Below are 25,550 nucleotides of genomic sequence, written 5' to 3' on the forward strand. Positions count from 1 at the left end.
AGGGTATTTTCATCCATATTGGATGAACCGTTTAGAAATTACAGCACTTTCTGTAGAAAGTATTGGGACAAATTCCCTAATGTCAAGTCAAGTTGGTCAAGTTTTAATATTTGGTTCCATATTCCTAGCACATAATGACATCAAGCTTGTGACTATAAACCTGTTGGATGCATTTGCAATTTGTTTATCACGTGGGATTACATTAATGTGGATGTTAACATGAGTGTGAATAATCCTGAATGAATCCTGAGTAATGTGTGAGAAAGTTAGAAGCACAAAGATCATACCCCCAAGACAGAAAAATGCTTAGCATATTTATGTTTAACTTTCTCACTCATCTTTATTCACAATTCTTTCAGAATTCACTGTAATCACGGTAGCACCCAGATGAATGTATACCTGTTTAGAAATATATTCTATTCTTACTTACAATAAGTGACTCCAAAATGACACTATACATTATTTACCATTTAATTTCTATTGGGCACACAATTATCTGACACACAAACAAAACATACTACAAATGCATCTAACAAGTTTGTAGAGTCACAAGCTTGATGTAGTCATTGCATGCTAGGAATATGGGACCAAATACTAAACTTTTGATTACTTTAAAACGTGAATTTGTCCCAATACTTTTGGTCCCTTAAGATGGGGGGGGGGGGGGGACGACGACAATGCCCAAAAAAATGCTTTTCTTTGAAAATGGTTCACCCGATATGGATGAAAATGGCCTCGCATTAAAGCTGACAGTCATTGTGCTGGAGTACAGACCCAAAACAACTCACTGTCCAAATGCCTTTGGACCTCACTGTTTACCAAAACAGACCAAGGAATATATCATAAACAAAAGGATGGTAAATTTAGCGACCTGTTTTTATATCACGTGGATTTCCCTGCGTTCTTTCATCTTGTAAACATTAGGTAATATGCACTACGCCATATGAATACATGTTTCCACCCTTAGTTGTTCCTGGAGGTGTTGCTTTACACACCTGTAGTCTCAGAAAAAACAAACAAAATTCCTCTCCTCCCTCTTCATCTCCTTTTTAAGGTTTCATTGACATTTGATGAGGGCGAAAATGGGCGCTCGAAATGGGGGAACGTGCTAAATTGGCCAGTAGCCAAGCCTTTAATTTCAAATGTACTTGATTACATGGAGTTCCTTTTTGATTGTTGTAGTGCGTACAGAGATACTAATACATAAAAGCACAGACATTAAAATAAATGGCCTCTACTGTGCTAGCACAAGGAAGTGGAGAACAGAACAGTACAAAAAAAGCGTTATTTGTTAGACTTCAAAAAGGTTAACTTGGAAGTCACCTGTGTACTTTCTGAAGTCTAGTATACATTTATTTAAACATTCTTCAGATTCATCAAATTAGTGGCTTTGTTGATTTAAGGCTTGCTGAGGCTGTAATATAATTGAGAAATGTTAACATTAGGGTGCAGAATATTTTAAAACTATTTGCAATGGAAAATGAAAATGTGTGTTTCTTATTGTTCAAGTCTAGGAAGTCCCGCTCAGTTTTTGGTGCCTAATAAACATGGCATTGTGGTGTTTTCTTTGTTGCAAAGTGTGTTGCTGCGGTGTGCACTATTGAATACATACCTGATGTTGTTTTGGGACGGTCTTCAGGATTACATCGACACCCATCCTGAAATGGTGGTTCTGGACCCGCTGCCGGCCATTAGGACATTGTTGGACCGCTGCAAGTCCTACCAGCTCATCCGCAGGCTTGAAGACTGCATGAAAGGTATAGAGACAGGACTGCCACCCAAAGTACACACACAAACTGACACGCATACACGCTCACACACACACACACACACACAAACTATCACAAATCCACAGCCATGCATTCACATATCCCAAAACAAAAACACTACACAGTCACTTGCCTAGACATTCTGTTAAGCCTTTGTGAGTTTTACGTCATAGCATCGACATAAGTAACATTCAAATCAGTTACTCACATACTGTGTGTTATACACTTGCTCCGTTTACCTCTGGCCTGGGACTAACACACCTTCTTATAACCAGCAATGCCATCTGTGTTTGTGCGTGTATGTATTTTTGTTTCCCTTTTGGGGTTGGGAAAGCCTGGAATTCCAAAATACAGGAATCCCTCCCTGGCCTGTGTTCATGTTGCTACTGGCTACCTACATGAGCCCGGCACTTTCCGTAAGACTTTTGTCCTGGGCTGGATGTCGAAAGGCAGGCTTCATTTTGGGGCTTTGCACAAGGGAAATGTGTGGCTTAGGGTGGGTTTATTCACGGAGTGTGTATGAAAACTGCAGAGTGGCTCGTCCTTTGTCCTGCGCCATGGGGCATTCTCAAACTAGCTAAACAAAAGGGATCAGGGTTGAAGAGGCCGAAGCTGCATAGGCACATAGTGTGAATCCCAAATGAGACCCTATTTCCTACATGGTGTATTACTTTGGACCAGAGCCCTATGGGTGCTGGTCAAAAGTAGTGCATTATGTAGGGAATATGGTGCAATTTGGTATGCAGTCATAGGCTCTGTCATGACAGTGTTTTATAGTCTGCTTGAAGTTGAATGAAAACGGTGTCTGTCAACTCTGTGCTCACTTTAGGTGCTGGTACTCCATTTAAATTTTGCAGTACGTGTTCATATTTAAGAGTGAATATTTTATGAGCTGCCGGTCTTCAAACAATAGAACAATCGGTGTTTGCACCAACCCAATTCAAACACTGGTTATCGTATGGAAGTAAGGCTAGTTTCTATGTGTACCTATTTGGAGATAATAAGTTAATAAGTAAATTAGGATAGTTTCTGTGACCAATCTATCCTCTAAATGATGGGAGAGCGTTTTACTCTGACCAGTCAATTCGGCAGAATCTATTGGTACTTTTACATCAAGTGGCACGACTTGCAAGATACATTTTGTTTATGGGTCTAACTTAATAAACTCATTCATGTCATTTAGTTTGTACTCTCCCCTCAACTACTTGAATAATATTTAAAATACTGTTTTTAATTAAAACAACTTGATTTGTAGATGCTTTTATAAAGCCTTGTGGTAATATGAATTATAAAACATGCTACTGTATAAGCATTCAAAATAGCTCATTGCACCTTTTTTTGAGAAACTAGCTACATAGACGACTGAATACTTAGTTACCTAATACCTACAAATAAAATTATCCCTTAGTGACTACCCTATCCAGCTGACCTCCAGGACTGAACTTCCAGAGCAAGTGCACTCGACCTGGGGTAGTGTGAGGTGAACCGTGGGTCTTGGCTCCAGCTCCACAATTCTGTTTAAAAATACCTCCGCAGCGAGCGAAGTGTTTTCTGTGGCTGTCCTTCTCCCAGGCAACCACTTCCATGGCAATTAGCCGGTAACAGTATAGACTGTAGAGAATAGGATCCTGGGAAAAAGCCGATAACACGCGCTTAAACTGTGGCTTTATGTAAGAGGCCACTTGAAGGCTTTTAGACTCCTATCAACGCACAGAATTAACATTCTCCAGGTCATATCAGCGCATTACATCGTCTATTTAGCGCCAAGTTGACTCTTATTTTTCTTTTCTTTTTTTTTTTCTTTACATTTTTCTCTGGTAGGCCTAACTTTAAATGTTACTTTCCACACGATTTCCGGTCATCTTACAAAGGGCCAACTTTTTGATCCCTTCATGGGTTTTAGCATTCAAGAAATATTGATTTGGAATATCACCGCCAGCTATGTATGGAATGTTAATAGTCTGAGGAGTTGGATGAAATACAAACAGATCTGGAACCAGTTGTTCTTATTAAACCTCTTTAAGGATCCTCAAAATCCAATCGAGGTTGAAAGATTTTGGCTAAAAGCTACTGGTAAAAGGTGGTTAAGATCACACTTACAGTGAAGTGTAGAAGTAATATGAAAGGATCTATGCATGAGCCAGTCATCCAATCAAGGTTTGTTAGTGCTGGGCTGGAATAACACACACACACACATACACACACACATACACACATACACACATACATACATACATACATACATACATACATACGGAGTGTGGTGTCAGGAAAATAACCTCAACCTAACACTCAACGTCAACAAAACTAAGGAGATTGTGGACTTCAGGAAACAGCAGAGGGAACACCCCCCCCTATCCACATCGATGGAACAGTAGTGGAGAGGGTAGTAAGTTTTAAATTCCTCGGCGTACACATCACAGACAAACTGAATTGGTCCAACCACAGACAGCATCGTGAAGAAGGCGCAGCAGCGCCTCTTCAACCTCAGGAGGCTGAAGAAATTTGGCTTGTCACCAAAAGCACTCACAAACTTCTACAGATGCACAATCGAGAGCATCCTGTCGGGCTGTATCACCGCCTGGTACGGCAACTGCTCCGCCCACAACAGTAAGGCTCTCCAGAGGGTAGTGAGGTCTGCACAACGCATCACCGGGGGCAAACTACCTGCCCTCCAGGACACCTACACCCCCCGATGTCACAGGAAGGCCATAAAGATCATCAAGGACAGCAACCACCCGAGCCACTGCCTGTTCACCCCGCTATCATCCAGAAGGCGAGGTCAGTACAGGTGCATCAAAGCTGGGACCGAGAGACTGAAAAACAGCTTCTATCTCAAGGCCATCAGACTGTTAAACAGCCACCACTAACATTGACTGGCTGCTGCCAACACACTATCTCAACTCCAGCCACTTTAAAAATATAATGGGAATTGATGGGAAATGATGTAAAATATATCACTAGCCACTTTAAACAATGCTACCTAATATGTTTACATACCCTACATTATTCATCTCATATGTATATGTATATACTGTACTCTATATCATCTACTGCATCTTTATGTAATACATGTATCACTAGCCACTAACTATGCCACTTTGTTTACATAATCATCTCATACTGCACTCAATACAATCTACTGTATCTTGCCTATGCCGCTCTGTACCATCACTCATTTATATATCTTTATGTACATATTCTTTATCCCCTTACACTGTGTATAAGACAGTAGTTTTGGAATTGTTAGCTAGATTACTTGTTGGTTATTACTGCATTGTCGGAAGTAGAAGCACAAGCATTTCGCTACACTCGCATTAACATCTGCTAACCATGTGTATGTGACAAATAAAATTTGATTTGATTTAATACACATACATACATATACACATACACATACATATTTCCAGTGACTGTACTTATTTGATTGTGGCTGTTAGTAACTGCAGCCCTTAGCTTGGTGAAACCAAGTAAAAAAGCAGTAGCTGATGTTAGTGCCGTTAAATCAACTTTCATTGGTTGCAAACACATTTAGCAGATGTTATTGTGGGTGTAGCGAAATGCTTGCGATCCTAGCTCCAACAGTGCAGTAATATCTAACATGCAACCATACACACACATTTTATGAAGTAAAATAATGGAATTAAGAAATATTAGGATGAGCAATGTCAAAGTATTCAAACCCCTTCCCATTTTGTTACGTTACAGCCTTCCTCATCAGTCTACAAACAATACCCCATAATGTCAAAGCGAAAACAGGTTCTGAGAAACGTTTTCACATTTATAAAAAATAAGTTGCCTTATTCACATAAGTATTCTGACCCTTTACAATGAGACTTGAAATTGAGCTCTGGTGCATCCTGTCATCTTTGATGCTTCTACAACTTGATTGGATTCCACCTGTGGCAAATTTCAATTGATTTGTAAAGGCACACACCTGTCTATGTAAGGTCCCACAGTTGACAGTGCATGTCAGAGCAAAAACCAAGCTATGAGGTCGAATGAGTTGTCCGTAGAGAGCCGAGACATGATTGTGACGAGGCACAGATCTGGGGAAGGGTACCAAAAAACATGAGAAACACAAGATTATCTGGTCTGATGAACTCTTTGGCCTGAATGCCAAGCATCACGTCTGGAGGAAACCTGGCACCACCCCTACGGTGAAGCATGGTGGTGGATGGCAGTATCATGCTGCGGGGTGGTTTTTCAGTGGCAGGGACTGGGAGACTAGTCATGATTGAGGGAAAGATGAACAAAGCAAAATACAGAGATCCTTGATGAAAACCTGCTCCAGAGCGCTCAGGACCTCACTGGGGTGAAGGTTCACCTTCCAACAGAACAACGACCCTAAGCACACAGCCAAGGAGTGGTTTCGGGACAAGTCTCTGAATTTCTTTGAGGGGCCCAGCCAGAGCCCGGACTTGAACCTGATCGAACATCTCTGAAGAGACCTGAAAATGGCTGTGCAGCGACGCTCCCAATCCAACCTGACAGAGCTTGAGAGGATCTGCGGAGAAGTATGGGAGAAAGTCCCCAAATACAGGTGTGCCAAGCTTGTAGCATCATAGCCTAGAACACTCAAGGCTGTTACCTCTGCCAAAGGTGTTTCAACAAAGTACTGAGTAAGGGTCTGAATACTTATGTAAATTTCTTTTTTTTTATGGGGTATTGTGTGTAGATTGAGGAGGGACAATTTAATCAATTTTAGAATAAGGCTGTAACGTAACAAAGTCAAGGCAACTGAATACTTTCCAACTCCTCCCAAACCATCTCAATTGGGTTGAGGTCGGGTGGTTGTGGAGGCCAGGTCATCTGATGCAGCACTCCATCACTCTCCTTGGTCAAATAGCCCTTACACAGCCTGGAGGTGTGTTTTGAATCATTGTCTTGTTGAAAATCTAATGATAGTCCCACTAGGCGCAAACCAGTTGGAGGCGTATCGCTGCAGAATGCTGTGGTAGCCATGCTGGTAAAGTGTGTCTTGAATTCTAAATAAATTACTGACAGTGTCACCATCTACTCTCAGTCTCAAAAAGACAGTGGTTGAAACCAAAAATCTCAATTTGGACTCATCAAACCATTAATATGAAAGGGCTAGAAGCATCTTCTATGGTGAGCTACCGAGTGGCTAGGACAGGCAAGCCCCCATACCATTGTGGAGGACTTAATTCTTCCTGCTTCCGTGAATATGACTGGGACAGTGCTGGGGGGGAAAGCCCAAAACACTGTTCAGACAATGTCTTCATAAAAAAACTTTCACAATGCATCAGTGACATGAGATGTTTTGAAACAATTACTATATTAAATGTTTGGGACAGATTTCCACAGGTCTAATGTCCATTGCTCGTGTTTCTTGGCCCAACCAAGTCTCTTCTTAATGGTGGTTTCTTTGCTGCAATTCGACCATGAAGGCCTGACTCATGCAGTTTCCCCTGAGCAGTTGATGTTGAGAAGTGTCTGTTACTTGAACTCTGAAGCGCAGTTAACTCTAATGAACTTATCCTCTGCAGCAGAGGTAACTCTGGCTCTTCCTTTCCTTTGGCGGTCCTCGTGAGAGCCAGTTTCATCATAGCGCTTAATGGTTTTTGCGACTGCAGTTGAAGAAACTTTCAAAGTTCTTGAAATTTTCCGTGTTGACTGACCATGTCAAAAGTAATGATGGAATGTTGTTTCTTTTTGCTTATTTGAGCTGTTTTTGCCATTATATGGACTCTTTTTACCTAATTGGGCTATCTTTTGTGTAACACCCTTGTCACAACACAACTGATTGGTTCAAATGCATTAAGAAGGAAAGAAATTGCACTAATTAACGTTTAACAAGGCACACTTGTTAATTAAAATGCATTCCAGGTGAATAACTCATGAAGCTGGTTGAGAGTGCCTTGACATCTTTGCACACTCTTGGCCAAGGGTGGCTACTTTGAAGAATATTAAATGTATTTACATTTGTTTGACACTTTTTGCAGGGGTTACTGCATGATTCCATATGTGTTATTTCATAGTTTTGTTTTGTTCACTATTATTCCTCAATGTAGAAAATAGTGTTGTGTATAGAATATGTAGATGTCATATATCCATATCTATCTGAAGAATAGTATATGTACAGCAATAGTTAAATGAGGCTTTGACTAGAATACAGTGTATATACTTATGAAGTGGGTTAAACAGTATGTAAACGTTCAAGGAACCAGTGTTCCATGACTATGTATATAGGGCAACAGTCTCTAAGGTGCATAGTAGAGTAACTGGGTGGTAGCTGGCTAGACAGTGACTAAGTTCAGGGAAGGGTACTGGGCAGAAGCCGGCTAGTGGTGGCTGTTTAACAGTGATGGCCTTGAGATAGAAGCTGTCTTCTCAGTCCTAGCTTTGATGCACATGTACTGACATCGCCTTCTGGATGGCTGCTTTTTTCCCTTGGTTTCACAAACTTTCTCCAGTTACCGAACTCCCTCATATTCTCCAACACTTCTCCACTTGATAAAGCATCTCAATAATGTGCAGTTACTGGTCTTTTGCTTTTTAGGGCAGAACTGTTAGCTGGTTAAGTCCTTGATCTTGGCCGGGATTCAATCGAAGGCGTGCAATCGAAGGTCACTATACAACTGACAATGCACCTTTTTTAAAGGCATTTTCCTTGACGTTTACGGAGACCGCGCATACTAGCTGAACTGTAAATGACCTTTTAAGAGTAGGTTATAGCATTGAATCCCTGCCCTTGTTTTGTGATATTAACCGTCTCACCTATCATTGCCCAGTATTAACACACCTGGTTCAGGTAAGAGCTTGATGATTAGTCGAGTAGTAGTTGAAAAAGGTGTGTTTGTGATGGGCTGGAACAAAAATGTGCAACTCTGGGGGTATTTCAGAGGTACAGCGAGCTGCCACTCTGAAATGCTTGTACGTATTTCCAGGTTCAGAAAAAAAGCTCAATCTGAAGCTAATATCTCATCACTTTGAACAATCTGACTATTTTACCATACCAGCTTTTTTTTTGTGTATGTCCCCTCCAAAAGTATTGCCAACCTTGATGATAAATATGAGCAAAAAAGACTACAGAAATACTAAGCTATATTGTATGCTCATTTTAATCATCTATATATTTTTTTTCATTTCACAATTAGACAGACCTGAAAAACTACAGGTAATCTAGTAAAACAACATGTAATACCTTTAAGAGAATAAAGATTCAGGTAACTGTCAAAATAAAGTAAACCCCAACATAATATCTTAATAGGGTGTTGGGTCACCACGAGTTGCCAGAACAGCGTCAATGTGCCTTGGCATAGATTCAATATACTTTGTACCCCAAATTTACTCAAGTGTTTCCTTTTAGTTTGGCAGTTACATGTCGGTGTCAAAATTATAAGATTCTTATAAAATCAAACAATTACATTTGCATACAAATGCTATTTGAAGATATTCTCATTTTAAGGAACTGTATTGTGGTATTCCATGGTTTCTTGTTTCACTGGGCTATAGATATTAGGTAACACTTAAGTAAAATCCTTTTGGTCATCCATCACATTGGGGAAAAGGCAAAGAACTCACAAACGAAAAGTGACATGGTTGTTGACCTTTATAAATCAAGCAATGGGTACCCAAAAATTGCCAAATAAAATAACACTTACCAGTATTAGCGCAGTATTTAAGAGGTTTAAAACCACTGGATCAATGGTAAAATTACCTGGCATTGGACGCAAGTGTATCTTGTCCGCACGCACAGTGAGGAAGATTGTTTGGGAAGCAAAGAAAAATCCAGGAGCTAAAGTTGGAGGATTTCAGAACTTGGCCTCATCTTCGGGTCTCCAAATCTACAATTACACTCCACCTCCATGCCAATACGCTATTTGGAAGGGTTGTCAGAAAAAAAGCCTATGAGAGCAACCGACAAATGTGAATGCCTGGAGTTTGCTGAACGGCATTGGCATTTGGATTGGAACCGGGTGATGTGGTCATATGAGACACAAATAGAGCTCTTTATTAGGGGGTACAAAACATGTTCAATTAAAACCCACCAATACCTAGTCATGATTCCTGCATTTTCACAGACCAGGTTTTGGGTCTGTGTGAATGGTTATCTGCTTTTTTTGCAGGTACATTAATTAACACATCCATTGTGTAACACTTCCCTAATTTGAAATGCAAACAGCCCCATGGTTTAACACACCCCACGCTTCCCAATTTGCCAGTTATATGTATAATGGGTATACATGTAAATAAGGGGCTATTTGAAAGGGGATCATATAAATGTTGCCTTATATTTCTAAAATTCAATCCGGAGTCAGGCTTTACATGTCAAGTGGACTTGAAGGATATTTGGTTGTTAAACCCGCCAATGATACTCCGGGCAGGCTCAATTAAATGCTCAAAGTGTGCAAAGAATATGTCCACTGTTGTGCCAAAATGTCAGCAGTCAAGTTTTCAAGATGGAGCACTTAATCCTGCAATGGTCGATTTAATTGGGAACCTTGTGGATTGTGAGGATGGAAGACTATCCTCTTACATGAACCCCTTTAAAGACATTCTCCGGTACTTTGGCGACTACTATGATCTACGAGCAGAATTGACTGTTTTAGCTACCTCAGTTAGCCAAGAAATCCCTAGTTTGAAAGTAACTGTTTTCTGGAAGCTGTGTGGCACCATTTCCCCTACATTTATTCCACATGGTACAGTCCCCTAACAATTTGAGTTTTAGCCAATGTGCTTCAGCCCCTTGCCTTTTGAGTGACGGCTAGCAAGACACAGCTGGATATCTATCTCAATGACAGAGTGCAATCTTTCTGTGTCTGTCTGCATAGTGTTGCATCTGTTGCCCCGTTTCCATCATGACATATTTAATTAAGCCGTACGTAATCTTTACGGATAAGTGTAATGTTTGTAACGCAGGATGAAGAAGAGCCGGTCTCTCGTCAGAGATTTGCATTTATTTTGGGAGATTGCAAAATATGACCTTTTTCAATCAAGACATGATAAATATATTGTTTCCAGTGAAAATAAAACGTTTTTTTTGTTTTGTTTTTTTGAAAACTTCTTTCTCGAACTTTATAGCAAGTCAAGCTAGCTTGCGCTGCTAGCTAACTAGGTTGAAGATGCCATTGTAGCTAGCGACCTCCAATTAAAAATAGTCATTACCTGCACAAACTTACACGAGGCTAGTCATATAATTGGCACGACAGCCAATGTGTAATTAACGTTATGATTTAAAATTGTACTCACTTATAGGAATGGTTAATTGTTTGCAAGTTGCTAGCTATCCCATAAAGCCATCACCGAAAACCATATGTTAATCTGGTGGTTTGGTAACTTCCTGTTCTTTGTCAGACTCTGACTGGACTGAAGATGATGCAAAGTTAGAAAAATGTCAAAGTATGTGGCGTCTGTCTTGCAAAGGAGCCTTCAACCGCAAGGGGGCGTTGCTTTTCCAATCCTTTGTGGATGTCCCCATTTGAAAGGCATGACATCCGGCGCAATGATCGGAGTGCTTATAGGTAATGTGAATGAGGCTTGTGTTTGTGAAGGCTCTATGCCCCAAGGCCCTCGTATGTCTTGGGGTCTTTGTATGGCAGGGTGACAAGGCTTGTAGTCATGGCGTCCTTGCTAAGAGGTGCCCCACTGTCTGTCCCTGGCTTATAAAAACACATACTGAAACGGAGGCCGAGGGTCACAGTGAGTAAATATAAACATACCACTGGATGCCTAGATGACGCCCAGAGGAGCATAATGAGAGGGCGAGAGAAAGAGATAAAGGAAAAGTTATGTGGGGAGAGTGGGAGGGACTGGGGAGAAAGGTATGGAGGAAGAGGAGAGATTACAACATCAACTGAGAATGAAAGGGTTGATGGAGACATAGAGACCGGTTAGACAAACCACAAAGAAAGATTGAAAATGTTGCAAAGCAAGCAGACCTTTTGCGTGCTCTGCTAGAAACAGCTGCACCAACGACGGCGGGACTAGAAGCCATCACAGCTGAACGGCTCCCTTGAGACCTTGGAAGGAAGATGAGATATTGGAGAGAGCTGTAGCAGTTGACCTTTTTAGTGTGATTTAAAGTAATCGTTTTCACGCAGTCTCTACTCCAACAGACAAGCACATGGTTAAACGCATAGCACAGCAAAGGATTGTTACATCTTCTCAAACTGATTTTAAGACTTATTTTCAACTTAGTTTCACTCCCCCTAAGTTTATGATTTTATGACGCTCGGGTATGTAGTCGTATTTACACACACACTTAAAAAATTAAAAAATCTCCTTCCTTTTCCACGTACTTACATTATTAAGGAATTTATACAAATAAGCATGATTATAGTAAACAGTATAGTGATGGCAAGGATAGAATAACAAGATCTTCCTCTCCCTCTTTCCTCTAGATGAAAGGATCTGCTCTCCTCCCTTCATGGTTCTAAGGAGTGAGTGTGGAACCGACACTCTCAAACACATCCAGAAACATGGCATTACCTTCCCTTTCAGTACGTAAGATCACATTCTCTACATGTTTGGTTACCAGAACATTTCTGGAGACTTCTACAGGGTCTCTTCTAAAAAGATTCAAGTCTAGCTTAATTTTCAGAACTTTGCTTGACTGAATAGAATGACGTCCTAATCTTTTCACCTCCACAGTTTGTAAAACTCCAAACTCCAACTCCCATGAGGTAAGATTTTATTTTATATTACAATATCCCATTTATGCCTGCATTGACTTAAATTAAATTTGCCCCAACCCTGACTTCATTCATCCTGTCCTTATGTTAACTCCCTCACAGTCACTACCTACTCTTGTGAAAGCTTTTAGCAATATTGACCTAAAGGGAAATTCAAGACCATAATGTCACTAATGAGTGATGGCATTACGAGTTGGGTCTGAGTAAGCCTACAATGAGGTAGTCATGTGCTTTTGTCATTGTGTACTCAGACTCGCCTTGGTCATAAAAATAGGTTGGGTTGACAGGCTATTCTGTTAAACTGCGTGTGATAGAATAGTGGTTCAGAATATGTGTGGATTGTAAAAGAATCACTAGACATTGGATTGTCCACACCTTTTTTTGTGTAGATTTCTACCAGAAAGGAAATCACAAAACACCAAAAAGGATATGGGGTATTAGTGTCCTCTATCTGGTGGGGAAGCTGCGGCGCTGATAATTTTATTGAGAACATGGCAGAACATTTTGAGTTATTGCACAAACATGTTTATTATATTTGGTTTTTGAGGATCTTTCAAATCATTTAACTTGGCTGGTGCAATAAACTAATGGAATAGTCCCAAAAGTGCTAATCTCACTCATCTGGCACTCCAGATATGGCTCAATCAAAATCAATGTATTTCAGAGAAGACAAATACAATTTGAGTACAGCTGAATGAGGTCAGACAGTAGATTCTACCCATCACTGAACTGACAGAGGGATAACAAGGGAGGATAGATGATGTTGAATGAACAGATGCACGAGTCTTGCATGTTATCCCCCCCCCCCCCCCCCCCCCCCCAATAGATGGCCATCATCTTCAGTGAGGAGGACCTGAAGGATGTTAAGCCCCCGTGTGTGATCCAGAACTTCATTAACCATGATGCTGTACTCTACAAGGTGTATGTGGTGGGAGAGGCCTACTACGTGGTGGAGAGGCCTTCTATCAGAAACTTCCCTTCTGGACCTGCAGGTCAGATATACCCAATTCCCAGCTTCAAGATGTACTCATTCCCAACAGCTTACAACACACAGCCCATGCCTCCTATACACTAAAATGGTATTGAAGTAAACATGAACATTTCACCCTATTCCCATGTTTCTTATACCTATTCAATCTTTTCAAATCGACATGAAGTAGGAGTTAGGGCTATTTTTTTTTGTATTAGGCCATAGGGTTGGGCGGTACCCAGATTTTCATACCGTTTCTGGGGTATACGGTATTACTAAATGTGCACACAAGGGGTGCTATTTCAACAACAAAAACCACAAAAACAATTTAGGCAACAGGGATCTTGATCCAGAAGGGGATTGAATACCTCTGCTGAGCTTGACATCGAGCCACTAGGCTTGCAAGTTAGCTAACTAAATGCATAGCTGGAGCCCTGAGCTGCATATAATTTATTTGACACATCTTAGATTTTTTATAGTTATACTTAAGAAACGTTTTTTGTTTGTTTTACGTTATTGAAAATCATACTGTCGCTGTTTTGAAATACCCCAGTAGACTGTATATAGACTGCCCAAGCCAGATACTAAGTCTACTCAAGCCCCCTTACCTGAACTCATAGCAGATCCATTTAGCCCAACCCTGCCCTATTCTAACCCAACTTGAGCGTGTCCCATTTCAAATGTCAGAGTATAGAGTAGGTTTCAATTGTGCGTTTTTGATTAGAGAAGTGTTAAAAGCACAGATGGTGTCCGAGTTGAAGTGGACGCTACGTCCCCTCACCAGCTTATCGAAGTTTGCATCTGAAATAGCACCCTATTCTCATGCATTACTTTTAACCAGAGTCAGTGCACTATATAGGGAGTAGGTGCCACTTCAGAATTGCCCCGTTTCTTAGAGACCGCTGTAAACTGGCACATTACCTTATAAAGACACTTGATTTACCACCGTTTATAAACATGTCCTCTGTTTAAGCACGGCATGGTGCCACATGCCAAGTTAAATGACCGTTAATGGGATTTCCGAGTTGCTCCGTTTGACGCAAAGCACCGCTGATGCATTCCCAAACAATTCCCTGCTTTGTGTCAATGTTTGTGCCCATCCCGTGTTTGTGTATAGGTTCAATTGTATTCATTAGCATGTGAGTCACTCACAGGAGTACAGTCATCAGAGTGGATCAGACTTTTAGTTGAATCTGCATGGACATTTCTGCCCCCTGCTGTGCTAATGCTAAACTGACACACAAAAAACATCCTGCTTTAAAGAGTTAATATCCCTCTTTTTTTCTTTTTTTTTGCAGTTTACAACAACAGCCTAGGGCAGGGGTTTTCAAATCTCTCCTCGGGGACCCCCAGCCATTCCATGTATTTGAATTATTTAACTTGTTAACTAATTATCAGGACCTTGATTTGGTAAATCAGTTACCTGAATTAGTTCAGGGCTGTAACAAAATTGAGACTTGTCTGGGGGGTCCCCAAGGAGAGATTTGAAAACCGCTTCCTTATGGAAGTTGGAAATGAACTGAAACTTTAGTGGACCACCAATAGCTCTTGAGTAGTTGACTCAGGTGTGTTGGTCTTCAAGCCTTGAAGACTGACAGGACATTGTATTTTTAATTGAGAGAGCTAGTCATTTTAGTAGACATTTTTTATTTTCTACTCTATCAGAAATTGGCATTAGAGGTAAAATGTGTACTTTTAGCAATGTCCACATTGGGAAACTGTAATATGTAACATTTCCACCTGCAACTCGCCTCAACTGTCAATTGCATACCAGTAGTATCAAAGGAATATAAATCCACAGGAGTTGAAACATACTTTTTAGAATACAGTGTGACACGGCAATTAGCATTTTTACTGCAAATTAACAATTTGGCAACTAGACGATACATCTGGTGTGTGTGTGTATACGCAACTTACTGAATTACAGTTGGTTCTCATTTACGAGGATTACTGTAGCAAAAACATTAGCAATACAAAACTTCTTCCCGTTCTTGCAACTGATATTTTGGGGATTATGATCAGGTAAAAAGCAGAACTAAGTCATTTTAGGTGTTACTTAGCAATGCCCTTAACTGAAGAAATTGAATGTGTGGCTAAAATGTTACATGTAGCAACTTTAATTTAATGTGGCTATTCTGTGACTTCATTAGTGTCTGTTCTTTACAAACCTAGTCACCTGCCTGGTTTCTGTTTTCCAGAGAGAAAACCCATTTTTTTCCACAGTCACGATGTGTCCAAGCCAGAGTGTGCTTCCGACCTGAATTCTGTAAGTGAAAGCTCAGACCAAAGCCTATTCTGAAAATGTGCACAGCCGTTTTGATTGACAAAATATGGGCAATATTTTTTTAAATAGTTTTGTTCTTGCTTTGTCAGGGCCTTGCTATATATTCATTTTTTTTCAAGTGACTCTTAATTGGTACAACGGCATTCACAGACCTGACCGTCTGTCCACCTCTCGCTCTTCCTCTAGTGTAGCCTTGCAATTTGTGTTGGTACTAACAGCATAACCAGAATTGATCTTGTCAACTTCCCCTCTTTACTATGTGTCTGTCTTTCCGTCCATCTTTCTATTTGTCTGGATGGTGTGTAGAGGGACAATGTGGAGGGGGTGTCCAGGGTGCCTATCGACGATGTCATCAGGGAGATCTCCAGGTGTCTGCGGCGGGCACTGGATGTGTCCCTGTTTGGCATCGACATAATCATCAGCAACCAGACAGGGCAGCATGCAGTCATTGACATCAACGCATTTCCAGGTACGTGCCATTCTCAGTGGTGCAGTGGCGGTGGTGTCATTCAATGGACCTACTTCAAGCTGCAGCTATGGTGTTCAAAAATCAGATGGCGTATGAAGCGGTTGTTGTCCATTAAAGTTAAGTTCTACCATTTTTAAATGAAGAGAATTAATCAACTGAAAAGTTAAACTCTCATATGCCAAACCTAAACATCTTAGTTTTTTTGTTAACGTCTTGTGACAGCAGCCACACTGACTTATTATACATGTAGTTATTCTCTTACACAGCTTAAGCTAGAAACGCCATTTAAACTTTAAAACGTGTGGACTGGTCAGGACCAGTGTGTTTGCATACTATTTGGATAATATTGAAGCTATTAAACTCCCATTGTTAAACTCCCATGACTTCCAAATGTCTAGTCACTGTAAAAAATATATATATATATATTTTGACACATCACCTACTTTTACCACTTTCCCAACAACTTAGAATAAATATTTTCTACCAGGGATTTGACAAATGTTTTTCAAGAGTGAAAAAAATAAGGTAATGAATTAACATTCAAGTATATGTTTAGTGTTTGAACTAAAGATTGTTTAAAATATAATTAGTTTATTTCTTTATTAAACAAGATCCCCATGTTTAGTCCTGTGAAAATGTCCTATAATTTGCTATATTTATTATTTCCTGTAAATGTCTCTCAAAATATATTTTCATAATTTACTGACCATTTCAGATGCATTCACATTGAGAAATGCAAATTAATGATATCTTGCAAGCAGACACATTGTGGTTCTCACTTGGTAACACTTTTTTGGGGAACTTCTTAAAATGAATGTCCTATTTAAAAAAAAAAAATTAAAAAAAGATGTACACAAAAAAACATTCAAATAATTTTGTCTTTAGTGGGGGGCAGTATTGCTCTAACTGGAAGCATTTGGTAATGGATAATAGAAGTTACACCATGTTATCTGAAATTGTATGACACAAGGTTTTAAAAGGAACACTTGGATTCAAACAACAACAAAAAAGCATACCCCACGCCACTTTTTCTGGTGGTCGACAGCTTGTCTGCAGCTAGTGAAACACAACCACTCTCAGATTCATAGACTGAGCTGTGGATGCAATGATTGCTCATTCATGAGATCAAACTCATATCTGGTTTTTCACCAATCTCTGATTGCCCCTTTAATTCCAGAGGGCAGGCTTTGAAAGCTATTGAAGTCATTAAGCAGATCTTAAGGTATGCTGTATATAACCACATGCTAAGTATTTGTTTGGCAGGTACATGGTAACTAACATGTATCATCAAAACGCAGCATCATATGATGCGAAAATGCATCATACGGGCCAGATTTCAGTATTTTGAAAGTTGTACAACTTAATTGCTGGCATGCAAAAAATGTGGGACTATATCAACAATGGACTATATCAACAATAGACTAAAATTGTTTTGTGTTAAGTTTTCATTTAAGCTAGCTCTGCTGGCTTGCGGCAAGGCAAACTAACCATGCAATCCTCCTCACGGTATTGTGGTATTACTGGTGTAGAAATGTATTCTACCTCTTGGTCACCCCTCGGGTTAGCTAGCTAGTGTGACTCAGCCCAAGCCTTGCATTATGGGCTAGCCATCTCGGCTGGCTCACTGCAAAGCAAGCTAACCATGTGTTTCTACCTGCCACACGGTAATACTGCTGGCTATCCCCTTTGCCTAGTTTAGCTTGCGTTTGCTTCGCCTGTGCTAGCTAAGCGGTTGATCCAGCCACATGGCTCTTCTGGGCGTCGGGGTAAAATAACCTGAAGGCTAATGCTATCCTATGTAGCAGCCTAATATTCCACAAATGACTTTGTCATTTCAATGACAGGTATTTTTACTTTTTTTTTAAACGCATGTTTTTACAGGGTTTCTAGGGCACAACATGTGCTTCAGAGTACGGTAACTCGAATATGCTCATAGGCTATATCTCAGTCGATTAGAGGAAAATTGTTTTTTCTAGCGCCCCTAAATGTTATTGTGCTCCTAATTTTTTTTTTACACATTACAATTTAGAGCTTTGGTCAGGATGCAACGTTTTTTTTAAAAGCTTGTATATTCAGTGGTTGTACCATATGACATTGAAAATGATCCCATCATGACAGAGGATAGATTTGTGGGAAATTTGATTTATCTTTCTGAATTGGAGGGTCCACTACAGTATAGACTTTGTTGTATAAAGACACATGGAGGAAAAATGTATTTGTAGTGAAAAATAGCCTTTTTAATGTTGGTTGCACCATATGATGATAGTGTTTTTCAAATGTGTTGAAGTATTTAAAAGTGAATTATTACTTCCTAGCTCTATTTTATTATATCATCACATACATTTACAAGGGTATGCCGAAGTTAAATATTCACTGCATTCTTATACCAATTTTTCAACCCTTTTGTTCAAATTCAAAGTCAGGCGGTTGCACCATATGACAATTTCACCCTTTGACATGCCATTAGTTTAAATGTATCGGCATCAACTTTCTCAACCTTTTGAACCAACTGACATTTTCCAACAAGTTAGACAAACTTCGAGCGTATGTAATCTTGGTCAAAGTCTCTGCTATTCAAATCTGAAATTGGAATATAATTATCTTCTACCAATCAAACGATACACTTCTTCTAGTAACCACAAACTACCTTTTTATCTAAACTTATCTAAACTGACATTTGTACCACTTTCCCAACAACTTGGACAAAATCCTAGAGTGTATGAAATCTTCTCTGCTTTTCAAATCTGAAATCAGAACAGAAATCTTCTACCAATCAAATTATAGCACTGGGGAAGCACGATTTATTAGTTTATTTAACCTTAACCAGGAAGGGCTCATTTAAGATTTGAGATCTCTTTTTCAAGAGCGTTCTGGCAAAGATAGGCAGCACCAAGTCATTACACAATTTGACAGACAACATTGAAAAAGTAATCTAGTAAAAACCATAAATCACAGGAGTATAACGAAATCCTAAAACAGCTAATTAAAAACATTGACGAGTTAAGGAATCAGCCTCAAAGTCCTTCAATGATTTAAAAACACCAACCGGGACAAGTTTTTCCAGTTTAACTATCTTGTAAGGCGTTCCAAGCCGATGGCGCAGAGTACATAAAAGCCCCTTGGAACAGTTAGCAGGATAAAGTCCTGCAAACGAAGAGCGTACCCAGCACATTTCTGAATAATTAAACTGGACAAATAAAATGGTAGTTAAAAAAATGAAAGTATACCAGTGACTGAGCCTATGAGTGACTAGAGAAGGCCAGCCAACCCTGGTATATAAAGTGCAGTGGTGCGTAAGGGTTTTGCAGTTTTAAAGAAATCTCAATGCTCCATGGTAAAGGGTGTCAATTGATCTCAAACACTGAGGAAGCATTCCTATATAAAATATCACCATAGTCTAGTATAGGCATAAATGTAGCTGATTCCAGCCACCTCCTGGCTTAAAGAAAAACAGGCCGTATTCCTAAAATAAAATCCCATCTTTAGCTTCAATTATTTTGTAAGTTGTTGAATATGCAATTTAAAATGTACAAAATCCAAGCTATTTATGAGGTTACAGCCTCAATCTCATTGCGCACAGCTCAACCCAATACACTAAACTAACCCAATATAACAAACCCAACACTCACTAGTCGAACAACAATAGCTAAACCATGGCCTACCTATCTAAAACATGTATTATTACTGCAATGTACTGCTACTAGCACTTCTGGGCAACTTCCCACTGGGCACAGATGTCATTTCAAAATCTTGTTTTGATTTATGTCTGGTTGAGTTGTCTACTACTACCAAACTCCAAAGTAATAAGGGTTGATGTAGTAGACTATCAAAGTAATCAGACCAGATCTTTTATATATTTAACTTCAAATACATTTCACTGCTTCACTTAAGTAATAGGTTTTAAACGTCTTCAACTACCACAGAAATACTTTTATAGAGCTTGAAGCAAGTCACATTCTTGTACAGTTACCTTTCTACATAGTTAAGTTTGTTGTTGTGATATATTTTGTGAATGCCTGTATTTGTATGCATCTTGTGTGCACTTTTATGAAACATGTAAATCTGCTGCCCATCTTTTAAAAAACAAATCATTATTTAATGATATTTCTCTAAAAATGAACTTTTCTATTATTCAGGTTATGAGGGAGTCCCGGAGTTCTTTGACGACCTACTGAGTCATCTCACAAGTGTTCTCCAGGAGCGGGCCTTTGAGAGGACCAGCGTGGTCGGGGGACAGCTCCCCGCCGCAGCCCTGGCCGACTGTGGGAAACCCTGCATGCTCCTGGGAAACGAGGCCAACACCTGGATCGTAGAGGGAGACTGCGTCAAGAGGGGAGGCAATCAAGGACTGGGGTGCGACTCTGAAGTTTCGGCCAACTTCCAACAACATTGTGCGTCTGCCATCCCCACCAAAGCCTCCTCGCAATAATGCCCAGCCCCTAGTAGTGAAGAACAAGATGTTGTATGTAATATAGATATAGATATAGATATATACAGTGGGGTCCGAAATTGACACCCTTGATAAAGATGAGAAGAAAATGACGATCAAATAAATAATTAAATTACTGAGCTACATTGTATGCTCCATTTTTGTGTTCTATTATACAGTTGATCAGAAAAAGTGTTTAAGTTATCTTTTTAAATGTAATCTGACCATAGCACCGGTTTCAATCCAAGTGCCAATGCCATTTAGCGAACTCCAGGCACTTACACTTTTGGAAATGCATGAAAATAGAGCTCTTTATTTTTGTTGTAATTTTTGCTTATATTTTTCAAGGGTGTCAATCATTTTGGACCCCACTGTATGGGGTCCAAAATGTCAGAAAAGCTTCAATGCATCTTGGCATAGATCAGGGTTCTCCACCCCTGTTCCTGGAGAGCTACCGTCCTGTAGGTTCTCTCCAACCCTAATCTAGCACACCTATTTCTAGTAATTAGCTGGATAATAAACTGAATCAGGTTAGTTACAACAGGAAGGTAGCTGTATGGGAACAGGGTTGGAAAGCCCTGGCATAGATTCTTCACGTGTCTGTAACTCCATCATTTGGTGTTTTATTGGTGGTGGAAAACGCTCTCAGGCGCCACTACAGAATATCCCATAAGTGTTCAATTGGGTTGAGATCTGTTGACTGAGATGGCCATGGCATATGATTTAGATCAATGTTATGCTCATCAAACCATTCAGTGACCACTCGTGCCCTGTGGATGGGGGCATTGTCATCCTATGGGGCCATAGCCAGGGTAGCCAAAATAATGGCCTACCCAGTATTTTTATACATGACCCTAAACAGGATGGGATGTTAATTAAATAATTAACTCAGGAACCACGCCTGTGTGGAAACACTTGCTTTCAATATACTTTGTATCCCTCATTTACTCAAGTGTTTCCATTATTTTGGTAGTTACAAATTAATGTACTTGCTGAGAGCAAGACCACAAGATGTCTTACATATTCTTAATATTAGTGTGCTTGCAGAAGGCAAGACCACTCTGGATTCCTTAAGTGTGCTTGCTTAAAGCAAAACAACTTTAGGAGCTGTTCATACTTATTATTCCCCTGGAACCTTTAGTGCCAAAACTGTACCTACACCAAAACAAACTTTAAAAAGTCCAGACAGCCACTGCTCAGGTTGCTTGAAAAGGAAAGTATACCATTTAATACTACGAATACTTTTCACACTACAATCGTATTTGCATAAATCCCAATGCATTTCAATGGAATTCCGGTCGTAACTAGTCTTCCACCACTTAAACTAGAAATGCTATTATGACTTTAAAACGTGCAGACTGGTCTGGAATAGGTTGCTTGTAAACGTTTTTTTGATACCATTTATTATTTTTGAACTATAACTGTTTTACATGTGCGTAAAAGCTCCATAGGCTTGAATGGGAAGTTTTTATTTTATTTTAAAGCATACATTTTATACAAAGTGAAGCCGAATACCCAAAACCCCTTGGTTGTCCCTATCCTCATGCCCACCCATCTCCATGCCTGCCCACCCATCTCCATGCCTGCCCACCCATCTCCATGCCTGCCCACCCATCTCCATGCCTGCCCACCCATCTCCATGCCTGACCACCCCTGGGAAGTATTTGGATTCGCAATTGCTCTTGAACCGTTAAAGCTACAAACACCAAACCAACCTTGACTTGTACATGCTGACTCAATGTAGATTGCTTGTCTATTTTATTTTATGCTTTTTATACTTTTTAAACTATAACCATTTTTTTTTATTTGCTTCAAAGGCAAAATGTTGCTTCACCACTGCTCTTGATCCGTTTCAGCTACAACCACCACCCCAATGTTGACAAATGCCGACTGACTCAACTTAAATGGCTTCAACAGAGCTTTTTGCTACCATTCCTACCTCATAAACTATAACGCTTGTTGTATCCCCATCCATTTCAATGGTTGAATGTGGGCTTCAACATTCTTAACTGAAATCACTACCACAACTTTCACCCCAAAATAAGTCACTAAAACTAACACAGCCTATTACTAATTATTACTAAAACCCTACTACTGCCATTAATACAACTATTTCACAACCATAAGTATTCAATATTAGCAAGCACACCAGGTTTACTTCAGTAAATGTCCCTTTTCAAGTTATTCTATTTATTCCCCTCAATATAGTGCTTAAATGATTTAAGCTATTCACACTAAACCAACTTCCAAATGTGCAGACTAACTCAAATTACCTTGTTTGAGAATCTTTTTGATAGCATTTTATACTTTTGAACTACAACAATATTTAAAATGATCTACAATGCATTTCAATGGCAAAAAGATGGTCGAGGCGTCAATATTCTAGACTCATCGCTTTCGCTGTTTTTAAGCTATCAACACCAAACCAACTTTGATGTTCAGACTGACCCGACCTACATTGCTTGCATTCAGATTTGTTATACTATTTATACTTTTTGACCTAGAACCATTTAAAATGAGCACACATTCAACATGGGTTTCAATGAGAACCATAGGAATATAGTGTTAGCTATTCAAAATGGTCCTTGGCCAATTATGCTACAAGACCAACTTTAAAACATTTCAGGTTTTATAAACTATTTCACTTTGCTAAAATGTGCATAAATGCATGGATTCAATGCCAACAATGAGAACACAGTGGTAGACATTGTAAATGCTACTGCTCTTTAACCATTTCCGCTACAAACAACATTTAAAACTGACATTTTCAGAATTTGTTTAAACTATAGCAATTCAAAAATGTCAATTTGGCATTTAATAACCCACCAACAGTAATAGTAACTCTTGAACCATCCAAACCAACTTGTTCAGGCTGTCCAATCAGTCTTTCCATCTACCGGCTTTTCAACTATAACCAGTCACTACCATTACCACTTCAGTCACTATCACTACAATCATTTATTTCACAACCATAAATACTATAAAGATGTCCTTCCAGTGATATTTGAACTTTTCCTGTTGAGAAGCAATAGCCCAAGTAATGTACACCCACTTAAGCGTAAAAATGTTGTGAGCAAAATGTTTTTTAGACAACTGTAAACTTCAAGGAGGTGGTCTGATGTCATTGTACCATCCCACTTGTGTCACGTCATAATCGTACCTGGATCACCTTGAGATGTGCCTAAATAAATCAGGTGTTCAATGAGATGAAAAGACTGGAGCAGGACTTTAAGACAGGCTCGCAAGCACAAACATTTCCTTTAGTGCTGAGAAGGAAGATTTTTTTTATTTTATGAATTCAGTGATTCCAATTTGTTTGTTTTGATCCACTGGTTTACTGTGATCCCATCCCTGCTATTGGATCTCTGTCATATCAAGGACTTTGTCAAATGTGTCTATAGGTTCCTACTGAGCCGACATGGTCATGCTCTCCTGTAGGGGAGGGCAAGGGGACCCAGCAGCCTTCATTTAATTTTGTGTGTGTCAGTCTGATCTTTGAGATGCGTATATGATAATTTATTCTATAGTATATTGTGAATATACATTGAATGCACAAAACATTAAGAACACCTAATATTGAGTTCCCCTCTTGCCCTCAGAACAGCCTAATTTGACGGGGACATGGACTCTACAAGGTGTCAATGTTGACTCGTACTTCCCACAGTTGTCAACTTGGCTGGATGTCTTTTAGGTGGTGGACCATTCTTCATACACATGGGAAACTGTTGAGTGATAAACCCAGCAGCTTTGCAGTTCTCAACGCAGACCGGTGTGCCTGGCACCTACCATACACCGTTCAAAGGCACTTAATCCTTGTCTCAAGGCTTGAAAATCTGAACTTCAATAAGGGGTGAAAATCCTAACATCCTAACATCAATAAGAGATCATAGCTTTCACCTGGTCAGTCTGTCATGTAAAGAGCAGTTGTTCTTAATGTATTGTATACTCTGTGTATATTGTTTATCTTTCAGGACAGAACACAATTAGTATACTACTCTGTAAAATCCAGAATAAATGTCAACTACTTAGGGCTAGATTTAATCAGGGCCGCCTTAATTGTTTTTGTTTAGGCGAAGTTGGATGTGTAACCGCGTTGGTGCTGTCAAATCGACAAGCTGCTCCCAGCGTTATACAGATCGTGGACATTGCTTTTGGATACTCCTTCTCCCATTTGTAGTAATCCCATGCAGCCATGTTAAATTTTTCCACGGGTTTGTGTGTTGTAATCTACACCTCGATTAGGCTGAATTAAATCATTATTTTGTTGAATGATTTTAAATTTGACTCATTATTTCTATATAGCCTACACTTTCTCATTCTGAACTTCTAACTCTGTGGGATGTGTGTGGCCACGGATTTGACACCTCCAACACTGTTACACTGTGACACCACCTAAACAAAAACAACGATATGCTATGCAGCTTGCCGGTTATGGCTGATTTGATTGACTCTAGGCCTTGCTGTTTTATTACCTGTTAAAATGCTGTGAGTGCAGCATAGATCAATTTCTCTAGATTTTTATAACAAATTTGCTAAATTAGCTTTGGGGACTTACATTTATCAAAGAAGAACCAAGTAAAGATCAATATGGGGAAATTAAAAGTTCCAACTTAAAATGTGAGATTACTGTTTGTAACCATTTTCCTGATGTATGCTATTGAACAAAATGTGTATGTTGTATAAATGGTCAATATGGACATATTTATACAAAAATGGAGATAATAAACAAGGAAGACAAATAAATGTACACCAGAAAGTCTTTAATGGTTTGGTGAGATGTGTTGCAAGGGGAACAACTTTCCACAATACTACTTTTGATTCTCCCCAGCCATAATTGGTGGTGGTATAGAAATGGGACCTAATGTATTAGGGTACAGTTGACGTCGGACATTTACATACACCTTAGCCAAATATATTTAAACTCAGTTTTTCATAATTCCTGACATTTAATCCTTGTAAAAATTCCCTGTT

General features: G+C 39.6%; 1 protein-coding gene across 6 annotated transcripts in view; it reads left to right on the top strand.

The window, feature by feature from the left end:
• itpk1a (inositol-tetrakisphosphate 1-kinase a) overlaps nt 1-25,322 on the top strand; it is a 63,171-nt gene extending 37,849 nt beyond the window's left edge. For all 6 annotated transcript variants that reach the window (XM_090243106.1, XM_090243107.1, XM_021612219.3 and 3 more), the window contains 7 exons: nt 1,640-1,757; nt 12,137-12,235; nt 12,387-12,418; nt 13,254-13,419; nt 15,596-15,663; nt 15,988-16,150; nt 20,287-25,322. In XM_090243106.1, coding sequence (XP_090099232.1) covers nt 1,640-1,757; nt 12,137-12,235; nt 12,387-12,418; nt 13,254-13,419; nt 15,596-15,663; nt 15,988-16,150; nt 20,287-20,579 — 939 coding nt within the window. In that variant the 3' untranslated portion in view covers nt 20,580-25,322. The remainder of the gene's footprint in view (nt 1-1,639; nt 1,758-12,136; nt 12,236-12,386; nt 12,419-13,253; nt 13,420-15,595; nt 15,664-15,987; nt 16,151-20,286) is intronic.
• Nucleotides 25,323-25,550: the final 228 nt, after the last annotated feature.

Source organism: Oncorhynchus mykiss, chromosome 8 (genome assembly GCF_057628025.1).
Source record: "Oncorhynchus mykiss isolate SJ-2025 chromosome 8, ASM5762802v1, whole genome shotgun sequence".
Lineage (NCBI taxonomy): Eukaryota > Metazoa > Chordata > Actinopteri > Salmoniformes > Salmonidae > Oncorhynchus > Oncorhynchus mykiss.